General features: G+C 39.9%; 1 protein-coding gene across 5 annotated transcripts in view; it reads right to left on the bottom strand.

Moving 5' to 3' along the window:
* Positions 1–269: 269 nt before the first annotated feature.
* The window catches only part of KCNQ5 (potassium voltage-gated channel subfamily Q member 5), a gene marked incomplete at its 5' end in the record, with an annotated part of 518709 nt that continues 506467 nt past the window's right edge, over positions 270–12511 (bottom strand). For all 5 annotated transcript variants that reach the window (XM_081094504.1, XM_081094506.1, XM_081094508.1 and 2 more), the window contains 3 exons: positions 270–4670; positions 5577–5703; positions 8273–8404. In XM_081094504.1, the coding sequence (XP_080950630.1) occupies positions 3708–4670; positions 5577–5703; positions 8273–8404 (1222 nt within the window). In that variant the 3' untranslated portion in view covers positions 270–3707. The remainder of the gene's footprint in view (positions 4671–5576; positions 5704–8272; positions 8405–12511) is intronic.

Raw genomic sequence — 12511 nt, 5'->3', positions numbered from 1 at the left:
GCCCTTTTATCATAGTTAACGTGAAGCCCACATGCACTAGTATCTGAGTTTTGATATATGAAACAAAAAAATAAAATGAATGGCAAATTATTTTTTTAAATAAAACCCTCAAAAATATTTTCAAGCCTCTCTCCCTCCCAAATTACCAATGATGTCTTCAGCCACCCTGCGGAAATTTACTTTTTATATGTTAGCCCCAAATTTGTATACGGCCAGTTTGGTTGACTGGGACCAGTCAGGTCGGAACCCACCAATTAGTTCCAGAGAAAGACAGTCACATTAGTTGTTTATTGACATCTTTTTAATGTTTTACTTTAAAACAAATAATCCCAGTAAAAGAGAGCAAAGGAAATGACATTTTCATGGTAGCTTGAAATGGATATGGTATTCCTGACTTATTTGTTTTCAGGAAACAGACAATTGCATTGTCGTACATGACTTTTAGAACTGCTCACGTAAATGCACGTACTTATATTAAATTAAGTTTCTCTTACAAAAACACAACCAAGTCATTTTAAGGCAAAAAAGAAAAAAAAATCAGCTTTTGGGGAGATAAGGTAATATTGTGGTATTTTCAGAAGTGCCCATTAATTTAGTTGCTCGTGTGTCCATATTCCTTACAGTTTTGCTTTGCAAATGGGCAAGAGAATTAGTCACTTTGTGCCTGGCGCCCTCCTCTCTCTCAGACTCGTTTTACCTGCGGATTAAGAACTTTCAGAATTGCTGAGTCGATGGGAGGTGAGAAAGGCACCCTTGAGCAGGGGATAATGACTAAAAAACTCAATAAAGCGTCTCCCTTTCAACAAAACTTGCAATCTACATATATTAACTTAGTTAAGCACAATGCAAACATTTAGATCAGACACAGAACATCTTTTAGTTAACCTCACAGAAGGGGTGTTTGCAATGAAGTGTTAGCTTGGTCAGCCCTGCATGTTGAAGAAGGCAGACAGACTGGAGCTGAGAAAGCATGTGGTTACTCAGTGCTCAGCGGAACTGCTGCTAGACACCGTTTGGGATTGTCCAATGGGACTCTGCTAGGTATAAACGGGGACCCCTCCGAACTCCCCAGAGAGACACACAACAGACAGACCCTACATTTTCCACACCACACAACTATCTTTGAATATCCAGTATTTTTTGTGTGTGTGTGTGCTAGCGTTAAGATAGACACAATATGGTCATGGCTTCAATGTACAATAGTTTCTCACAACATGGTTCATTGCATTTTGCTATGATTAAGACCTCAGCGATATTTGTAGGGTTTGTTTCTGAATCTTCCATCTTCAGCAATGCTGGATGAACTGTGCTGGGTTTGAAGCCCAAGGAGGGGTCCCCAATACATTCAGAATTCCTGCTGCCAGTGGGGTTTGACCCAGGACAGAGTGTGCCCAAGAATCAGTGCTGCCTGAAAATTGCTGCCTCCTCCCGCTTCCTCCGAGTATATGGAGATGTCTGGCTTTAGGTCAGTGGAGGGGTGTGTGCGTGCGTGTATTTGTGTGTGTGTGCAACCTCCTCCAGAGGGTGTATCACAACTTCAGGTTGAGTAGAGACATGGGTCGATGAAAAATTGCATTGGATAATTGACTAAGATTCTATGTTTCAAAAATGAAAATAATTGCTTTAACAGTTTGGCAAAATCCTTTCAGCTGGAGTGTAAAATCAGACTCTACCTTCAGTGTGCCTCCAGCGGCAGAGAAGATTCTGAATGATACACTCCAGGGGAATGTGCTAGAACTTGGGCAGGCGAGAAGAGGAAACTTTCAAAATGTCGGTGTCTATCAAAAGGGACAAGGACTTTAAAAGGTTGGGAAGCACATTTTAGGTGGCATGGAGAAGTGGTTTCCTTGGGGTTGGAGGCTGGGTGAGGCTAGTGAAGTTCAGAAGCAAAACAGTGGCAGAGAATTGACAAGCAGTTACTAGAGAAGAAAAGTAAGGAGAGAGTCAGAGGTGGAGAAAGCAGGTTGTGAGAGAGAACTGGGGGATTTCAGGGCCTCCTCCTGCCTTTGGCTACCCAGTTGATATCCTTGCTCATTCTTTGGGCTGCTGGAGTTTTTCAGCAGGCAGCACTATTTGTGGGGGGTTGAGTGGGGTGGGGTTAGGGGGAGGAGGCCTTTAAAAATGTCCTTTGTGGCTAGAGTTGAAGTGAATTGAGTGCTATCTTGCTTCTCCTTGCTTTTCGAAGACCATTACCTTGGCCGAAGTTCTGCTGGTCTGAGATCAGTAGACTGGTTTCTAACAAGCTGTCAGCATTGCTTGCTTTCCAGTAAATACATGTTCTATTTTATTTCTCTTGGGCTTTTTGTGGTCCTGTTATATGATGAAGTGTTTTGATTTGCAGACCCTGCCAGTGTTACCCGGCTTTTCTAACTATAAATGCTTATACTGTACCAGGAAACCGAACCAATAATTTCAGATTTGGGGCAATATTCTTGGGGAGAATAGAAAATGTTCACTATAAGAAGTAAAGGAGGTTTCGTTTTCGCCGTTCATATGTAAATGTACTACATAATAGCAAAAAATATTCAGGGCATATTAAAAAATAAATACCTTGCAAAATTCTCTGTTTATATATAAGAATAAGATGTTTAGGTAGTTGACTTTCTTAGTAGTATTCATTTTCTAAAAAAAAAAAAAAAATTGAGTTCTTTTATTTTGGCATTTTTCTCTCCCTCTCATTGCCCTTTGAGGGGAAGTCACTTTCTTGAACTTCACTGACTTCCCAGTGTTGTGTCTCGGTTCTTCTCAGGCCTTCCCCATCTCAGTCCCACTCCCATGTCTCAGTCCCTGGGATCCTGCCTGTGAACCAGCTTAGTGGGAACGGCTTCTCACACTTCCCCTTTCTGTGGGCAGCATTGCCAAGTCTGGGCAGGCGCCATTCAGAGAGCTCAGCCCAACCACACTGGCCATCCTACTGATCAGCATTTCCTTTGTTTGGGTAGAAGTTGACAACTTATAAAGTTGATTCCAGCCATTAGAGGAATATGTTTCCATAACGTCAAATGTGTCAAATAGTCAGTCTATTTGCCCCACTGGCCCTGAATTTCATGATTTGTACATTTTCTAATTGAAGAACATTCTCATCATAAAGAACAACATGAAAGTGATGTGCAAAATTGCTTGCCACAGCAGTAAATCGCCAAAAGCACACATACTGACATTCAAAGTACATTAATAATAATATGACTGAATAAGGAATGGGTTGGCAACTATATATCTTGAAATAAGCAGCCATTTCTACTGTTCCCAAATTCTGCTTTACTTGGTACCTTGTTGGCAGCTGTTGATGAGTGCCATTGTGTTTAAATATACATTATGGCCTAATTTTGAAAATATAGTTTGCATTTAATCGCAAAGCAGAAATGGCTGAAATTTGAAGGTGTTTACTCCCATAATTTCAAAATAGAGAGTCAAAATCTTCTAAGTGGCCTAATTTTCATACATCCCACAGCATTAGCAGTGTTTGGTTTCTCAAGATTATTAACTCAAGGTACGTTACTAAATGAGCGGGTTAATGTTGATGTACCTCGGAATTTCAGCCATCCCTAAACATGCATTTTCATGCAATTAAAAGATAACGGGCTTATAAACTGCCTTTCATGTTCTTCCTGATTCTTGCAAATTCAACTTTAGAAGGGCTTTCGAAATAGTTCATGCAAATGATATGTATGGCTAAAGGAACTGCTATGCCTAGAAAGAAGACGAACTTATTTCAGTTTGACGTGAGGCAAGCTGAGGGCATCTGTACTTTCTCCGGCCTTACAAATGCTCTGAGATGATCGAGACCTTCCAGTCCTTAGCGAGTCTGATGCAAAAGCAGTTTCCCTGGCAGGCTGCGGCGCGGCGTCGAAAGCGTCTGTCTCCGCCTCTTCCGAACCCACCTCTTCATCAGTTATAAACAATTTGGATTCCCTCCATTTGGGGTAAAAATCTTGGCTGCCTCTGGAGCCACTTGACTCACTCCCCGAAAGCTGGATATTCAGCTCCTCTGTGGACCTGACCAGGTTTTGTACAGACAAAGATTTGCCCAAGTCCTTGGGCGCCACTGGGTGGACGGACAACAGAGTTTCTCCTCCCATGTCAAAGCTCTTCCGCAGAGAACGGTCCCTGGTCAGATTTGACTGTGCAACCTGAACATTTTCCTTGGAGGCAACAAGGCAGGCGGTGACATCAGGAATGCTCTCCTGTAGGCCTGTGGGGTTTGGGTGCAGGGTCTCTGGCCTGGGCGGGTGCTTGATGGCTGGGAGAGGAGGCGGGATCTGTAAAGTTGCTGGGGCTGCTGGCTTAGGGGCCGCATTTATTTGGTTTGCAATGTTGTTGGTGGCCACCACCGAGGAGCCATCGCTTTGACTCAGCGGCACCTGGGTTGCTTGACTGTGCATAGTGGGGCTCAGCGCGTAGAAAGTCTGAGCACTGAACTCATTTGGCGTCAGGATGAACTGCAGGCCTCGAGAGATGTTGGCACTAGCTGATCTGGTTAGGCAGCCACTGTTCTGGGCGGAGCTGGACAGGTCTTTGCTGTCCACGGGGCTGTGATAGTCAGATGTCTGTTCACATTCAAACGGTGGGATCTGGAATGAGGCCAAAGCGAGGGCTGAGGCGGAGCCTTTCCGGAGGACCTGCTGGTATATGTCCAGCAGGCAGTCCAGCTTGGACTCAATGGACTGGACCTGCAAAAGGGGGAAATGGCCACAGATGAGTATAACTGTTACTAAGACAGGGCTTCACCTTTAGAATTAAAAAAATGAAACCATCGTGTGCCAATACAGTAAAATACAGAGTTTAAGGAGAATGCAGACCTGGTATTTATTACCATTTTATTTTATTTTAAATTTTTTTGATTTAGTACCATTTTGCAACGTCATGTCTAGCAGTGCTGGGGCCAAGGGAGGACTTAGGAGAGGGATGCTTTGGCCTCTTTGTAATCTTCATTGGCACCCCTGTCCCTCAGTTCTTTAAAATGGACAATTGATATTCTCAAAACCCATGTAATCACTGTACAGATGCAACTTCACGATTGCCCAGCCCAGCCAGGTTGCCTTTCCTAAGCCTCTTCTGTGGAACTCTACTGCAGTATAGTAAGGAACTTATTCTATAATAAAATCAAGACCTTAGATAGCAATCTAGGTGATTCTGAATTGAAAATTAAGACACAGAATGCTTCAGAATTAATACCTGAAATATTTATGATTAAATTGGTGTAGCAATTTGATTTCTGGAAAATGGTCTTTGTAGCGATAATGATTTTTTTTTTACAGAGTGACCTAAAAGAGAGACAATAAGAATAACCAAAACACAAATAAAAAATAGATATTTTTTTTTATCTTAGTGTTGAAAATCTACAATTGCTTCCTGTGTGATGAGGTGAGATTTTCTGTTCCTTATATGGAAGTCCAAACATTTAGAGAATTCTGTCTATGCACAAAGAAAATTTCATTTCATTCGTTCTTCCTTGATTTTATTTCTTGATCTACCTTTCAAAATATATTAATCACTAAAATACATCCAATTGCCAAATTCAGTTTTTATTTTAAAAAATTCTGGTTAAAATTTTAACCAATATCGTTCAGTTGTACCTGTTTTTCAACCTTGACCACCCGGCCGAGCATACTGAGGTCATCTGTGGTCTCATGTTCTGCTGGTATTTTCTCTCGGCTCTTCTTATCTGATGTGATTTGACCTTTTCCAAGAATTTGATCAACACTAGCAGAGAAAGAGGACATCTGATTATGAGTTGAAGATGGAGATGGAGGTTGCCCTAGGCCAGAATGAAGTGTTTTGAAAAGAAAAATTCAATACAATTATTTTTAATTTATGTAAGTGAAATACAGTTGATGTGCTTTATTTTCTTAACATGAGAATTACATAAAATATTAATTTTCTTATTATTCTGGTCCAGGATGAAATCACTTAAGGGTGATCTTCTGGAGGCAAAATTGCCTTAAACTACAAATTACAGAGTGACCTAAAAGAGGTCACTTGTCTGTTTTCATCTTTGACCAAGTATTTCCAAAATTAACTACTTAAGCTATTACAATATCATAATTATGATGATTTCACATTAATAGATTATTCAATGAACACTTACTGTTCATCTGATATGTGAAAGATAGGCAGATAAAAAGCTATTGGAATTCTAGTTGGAAAATATACTCTACATGAGTTGGATACTCTAGTTCTGAAAATTCGGTAGCAGTTCAACTTGATAAAAAAACCCCTTAAGAGCCACAGATAGTTCTATTAAAGGACTTGGAAGACTGCTACCACGTAGGCAAAGATTGTCACATGACCACAGGATGAGTTAAAACCATTTCCAAGGGGACTTGATCACCCTAACTGGGAATTACAGTACTTTCCCATTTTGTGTGTTTTAGAACTGAATTACCAGGAGGACCGACTCAACTTCCCGGTTACTTTGTCTGCATAGAAATACAGGCAGTGCCTATCTTCTGTCATGACATCTAATCTATCAAACTCCAAGCTCTAAAGAATGGGGTCATTATTTTATTAATATCTGGATGCCCACAGCACGTGGCACACATTACATGCTCAGTAATTATCTGCTAAAAGAATGAATGAATGAACAAATTGTAATTTTTTTTGGTAACTGATTAACTGGTGTTTTACTAAGGGTCTAGTTTATATCCCTTACCCTGGGCTAAGTGCGCTGTGGGCATATAAGCCAATGTTTCAGACTCAGTCCTTATATTTTAAGACTATTTCATCACAAATGCTGGTAATTTGTGCCTAAGAGTGAAGCAAAATTCTTAAAAAATAGAATTGACTAAATATTTTGCCTTTAAGATAACACAATTAGACACATATAGTTGGAATAACATGTTGAACTAATTTCTTCTAATCACTCAATAAGATGCTCACTGGAAAAACAGTGTGTATCTAGTATTTACAGGACATGAAGTAAGGGAAGGGCCCAGTCTTAATCACAAGGAAGGAGAACAAACTTGCAACCAGGAAACAATACAAGAACCAGCCAGTCATTTTTCAGTCTTGACTCTGGCACAGTATACCGAGATTCCGAGTGCTTTTATTCCCATAGTGGACTTTATTTTTTTGTTAATCCTCACCCAAGGATATTTTTCCAGTGATTTTTTAGAGAGAGTGGAAGGGAGAGGGAGAGACAGAGAGAAACATTGATGTGAGAGAGACACATTGATTGGTTGCTTCCTGCACACACCCCGACCAGGGCCGGGGAACCTGCAACCAAGGTACATGCCCTTGACTGGAATTGAACCCAGGACCTTTCAGTCCATGGGCCGATGCTCTATCCACTGAGCCAAACTGGCTAGAGCTCCATAGTGGACTTTAAATGCTTTGGGAGGTCAGAGTCGGGAAAGGTATTTTTGTGGGCTGTATAGTCAGGTAAAGCCAAAGAGGAAAACTAGTTTATTCCTGAAGGATGGTTAGGATTTAGATAATAACAAAACAACAGCAGCAGCAATGATAATTCAGATGGCATCAGAACAGCCATTAACATTTATTGAGCACTCATTTACTGTGTGTTTAATTAACTCGATCCTCGTGACAACCCTAAGAGGCAAGTACTAACATTATCCCCATTTTTTTGTTGTTGTTAATCCTCACTCAATATTTTTCCACTGATTTTTTTTAGACAGAGTGGAAGGGAGGGGGAGAGACACACAGAGAGAAACATCAATGTGAGAGAGACTCATCCATTGGTTGCCGCCTGCGTGCACCCTGACCAGCGCTGGGGATTGAGCCTGCAACCGAGGTACATGTCCTTGACCAGAATCGAATCTGGGATCTTTTAATACTTGGACCAATGCTCTATCCACTGAGTCAAACTGTCTAGGGCAATCCTTATTTTAAAAAATATGTTTTTATTGATTTCTAAGAGAGGAAGGAAGAGGGAGAGACAGATAGAAATATGAATGAGAGAGAAGCATTGATTGGCTGCCTCCTTCACGTCTCCTACTGGGGACCAAGCCTGAAACCCCGGGGAATTGACCCGGCGACCTCCAGGTGCATGGGTCGATGCTCAACCACTGAGGCACACGAGCCGGGCACATTATCCCCATTTTTACAGATGAGGAAACTGAGACACTGTATCATTGTGCTCAGGTTTCTAATGCCTGATTTACATCCTTAAATAAAATCTATACTAAAAGCAAGGCCCCGTTCCCCACTAAAAATGAATTAGAACTATGGAACTTAAAAGTTTTCTCTTCTACAGAGTTCCTCCCAGATAGTTTCTGTGCCTTTCCTTTACAACCATAACATTTTCATTGCTCACCGTGTTTGAAGGCTCTTAATTCTACACAACATGTCCAGGTGACCAGCAGAATATTGTTCAATTACATCTTTTACATCATATGGGCGTAATGTTTCTTTAAACTTCCGTTTTGCAACATGAAATTTCATTATTCTGTAAGAGCAACAAATGACACATTGTAAAGTAAGTTACAAAAATAGCATACTAGTAAAATGTAAGAAACTCTGGGGGGAAAAAGTCATGCACCAAATTATTTTAGACTCCTATGAAAATGCAATATGAAAGCCTGAGATTACAGTGGACAATTTCAGAATATCTCATATGGGGCAAACCACTTTTAGTAGAAAAACACACTAAGAAGAGATTATGTTTGAAGTGTTGCACCTTTTTATTGTACCTTTTTAATGTTCACTGAAACCCTGATTTAAAATTAAGGTCAAAATGCAATTCTCCCTTTTCCATGTGGCCCCCAGAAGTCCAAGATATAGCACCTACGGATTGCATCCCTTGTGAAATATAAAACTTGTTAAAATCGTCTTTTATGTAACGAAATTCATTTTAAAAATATATTTTAATTCACTTCAGAGAGGAAGGAAAAGGGAGAGATAGAAACATCAATGAGAGAGAATCATTGATTAGCTAGCTTCTGCACGCCCCCTATTGGGGATGGAGCCCACAACCTGGGCATGTGCTCCGACTGGGAATTGAATCTGCAACCTCTTGGTGCATGGGACGATGCTCAACCAACTGAACCACACTGGCCAGGGCATGAGATTTTTTTTTTTTTATTAGTATGCCACCCCCATGTTTTAAAACAATATTTTATCAATGCATTCCATGATGCCATAAATAGCTAAGCTGCCTAAGATAACCAGTGCTTGCAATAACTTGGTATAATTCCTGAAGAAAGCAAAGAAACAATGGTTGAATGAGTCTGTGCAGCCTTATTGCCAGTAAATGTTAAGTTTTGGTGTTTTTTCAACTATTAAGTGGCTCATAGACTCCCATTATCACATTCAGGCCGGGAATCAATCAAGGAGGCTCTATGAACCAAAATTTATTCTCCCTTGGTGGAAAGAGGGAAGATGAGGAACAAATGAGTTTAAACAGAAAATCCTCATTACCTATCCTATGTGAAAGCCAATTGCAAGGAATCCAAATTACTTTATTGGTTAAAAAGCCCCCAACTCTCTTGTAATTGTATTAACTTCAAATTAATTGTAGCCTAGTTAATCCTGAACCATCTATCCATAATATATATGGTTTTCTTAAATTCAAGTGTACTTGTAATTGACATACTGTATTAGTTTCAGGTGTGCAACAGAATGATTTGATATTTAAATACAGTGGGGCCTTGACTTACGAGTTTAATTTGTTCCAAGACCGAGCTCGTTAAGGAGCTTGTTAACTCAAATTACTCTATCAACTCAATGCAAAAAATCAGCCGAGAGACAGCTGGTATCTCAAAAAACTCGTTAGTCGGGACACTCATAAGTCAAGGCCCCACTGTATACTGTTTTACAAAATTATCACCACAGCGAGTCTAATTAATATCCATCCCCATACATAATATCCATAAGAATATGAACATCCAGGAATGTCCATAATATTCTTTCTCTCTCTACCATATTTTCGCCACCAATCTCTTCTTTAGTTAGGATAGGTTTTTGTTTGCAAAGACATTTAAACAATGTTATCAGCAGAAAGTAAAGAAAATCTGTTTTTATTTTTATTTTTTATTTTTTATTTTTTTTTAATTTATTGCTTAAAGTATTACAAAGGGTATTACATATGTGTCCATTTTATCCCCCAGAAAATCTGTTTTTAATGTAACCTCTTAGTATTTAGCTTCGGTTCACAAATTTGTTTATCAGCATTTAGGTTTGATTGGAGCTCAGCCTCCTATATTGAAAAACTGGGGAAAAATAGTGCAACACGTATCCCGTGAAATTTTTCGCCCTAAGCGACCATGTTAAACATATCTGTTTCCTCACACTAGACTGTCAGCTGCATGAAAGCAGGATGGGCCTCTTATTCAACCCGGTGCTTAATAAAGGTTAGCGACTGTTACTACCCCTGCTATGACTGTTACCCTGTTCTTCAACACTATCCTCAGGGCTTAGCACAGTTCCCGATACACAGTGGAAAGAAACATTTATTGAATAAAGGATTACGGAAAGAAAGAGAAAAATAAAAGATCCTCTGATAAGATTTAAAATAAAGACAAAAACAACGACAACAACAACCCAGAAGAAAGGCGAATCTAACAGCCCAGAAACCGTTCTTGCTTCTCTTCAATGGTGCCTGGGCGGGCAGGAAAAAGGGAAAATCTTTTTTATGTGCCCGTAGGTGCTTTTTGGTTGTCACTGTTTGTGTTTTCAATATTATTACCACTTGTTATGTGAAATATTTTATATGTCTTACATTTAACAGCACTTGATAAGATATTTTTAGCTCCCCTCTTTATAAAATTTATTTCTAATCTGTATTGTTGAAAGTATTACACATGTCTCCGCTTTTCCCCCATTGATCCCTTTCAGTCCGCCCCCGCCCCTGCCCCCGGGCCGTCACCACCCTGTTGTCTGTGTACATGGGTTATGCACTCTGTGAGCTCCCTTTTACATTAGGGAAACCGAGGTTCAGAGAACTTAATTGACTTGGCTCCAAACGAGAGCCAGCAGGAGGCAAAGCCAGGATCCCACCCAGATGTGTCTGGTTCTCACCTCACACCACCTCTCAATCTCCCACGGCACCGATTCTGGAGATGTTAACTGCGATCTTTGGCAGCTTTTGTTGCCCATGGTGGCAGAAGCCGCCCTACATGCAGAGGGGCAAGCTTTGGCACAATCAGTGCATCTGCTCTGGCTGTAGCTCAGGCATTTGGGGCCAGTGGGGTGTGTGCACTGCACCTCCAAACTGAATTCCCTGTTTTGTGCTAATGGGGACCTGCCCTTGTTTCCTGGTAGAGAGTTGCTATCATAACTTGATATCATAACTGATATCATGACTATGATATCATGAGTTTGATATCGTAACTTGTCTCCACATTGTGCATTGCTTTTTTCTTTTCCTTTCACAAATGTTTTAAGAGAAAGAATAATCTGAAGGCATTCAACAGGCAGTGTTACACTCCAGCCCTCGGTCATATTTTAAGCAAAACTTAAACAATTTCATTTTTATTTACACAATTTACTATAAGAACTAGCCAAATTAAAAGAAAATCTGTTTTAAAGTTGTGATCAGCTCTTATAATTTTAATCAATATTAAATAGGAAACGAGTAGTCTTTTGTGTTATTTCAGCATGGCCGTGTGCAAAGTAAAGTAGATATTAGAATTCTTAATTGGCTTCCCGTTTATTTTCACACATCCCATCATTCTTTAGGTGGCATTGTTCCTCTAGTGCTTTACTCAGATTTTCCCACCTTCATGTGAAATAGTGCAAGTTGGGTTAATAAGTATCACTTCAATTATTTGGAAAAGAGGGGTATATGCAGTGATGGGCTGGAGCAGGCTTGTACTCACCCCCAAGAGCTGATTATTACACTTTCAGGAATTTTCTGTTTGTTAAACACAGCCATTATTAAAAATCAAATTACATAAATGTATAATAAAATAAATTATATTAAAAACAAAGGTAATGTACCCTCAAAACTCATCACTTCCTAATTATTTTACCGCATGTTACTTTGTTCTTGAGTTATGCACATCAGTTGTATCAGTATGATGGAAATACTATCTAACACTGTAGTATTGCACGTCTCCCCAACTTTTTGTCTGGTGATGTCACACTGAGAGTGTGCAATTAGCTACGGTAAGAGTATTTATACCATGGAAATCGGCCAACACTACAAATCAGGCGTTGATGGAAGCATTTACCAGTGCATTACTGAGTGTATAAACCATCTCACCTAGTAAGACTTGCGTTTTCTATGATGTAGATCAAATAGATTTTCTGGCTTTGTTGTGGGTTGAAAAGAAAAACATTAAAGAGGTCTGAGGGGAGATATGAGAATTCTAAATCAGGTAATATGTTTTATAAATGTGGAGGAAATGTTTAAAAGCATAAGTATATTTGAAATCAATAATTTATAGAAAGGATAATGACAGTCATTTTGCCTTTCCTGAGAGCAGACCAAGTATGTATTAATAGCTCTCAAAGCTGTCCCCTCCTTCCCACCTGCACTACTGCAAGCTTAGAAAGAATAAACCTTTCAAATGCAAAGATTACCATATTACCCCTCCCCCGTCAGAGCCTTTAT

The sequence above is a fragment of the Myotis nattereri genome, assembly GCF_964212035.1.
Source record: "Myotis nattereri genome assembly, chromosome: 6".
Classification (NCBI taxonomy): Eukaryota; Metazoa; Chordata; class Mammalia; order Chiroptera; family Vespertilionidae; genus Myotis; species Myotis nattereri.
This window is presented reverse-complemented; position numbering and strand designations above follow the sequence as displayed.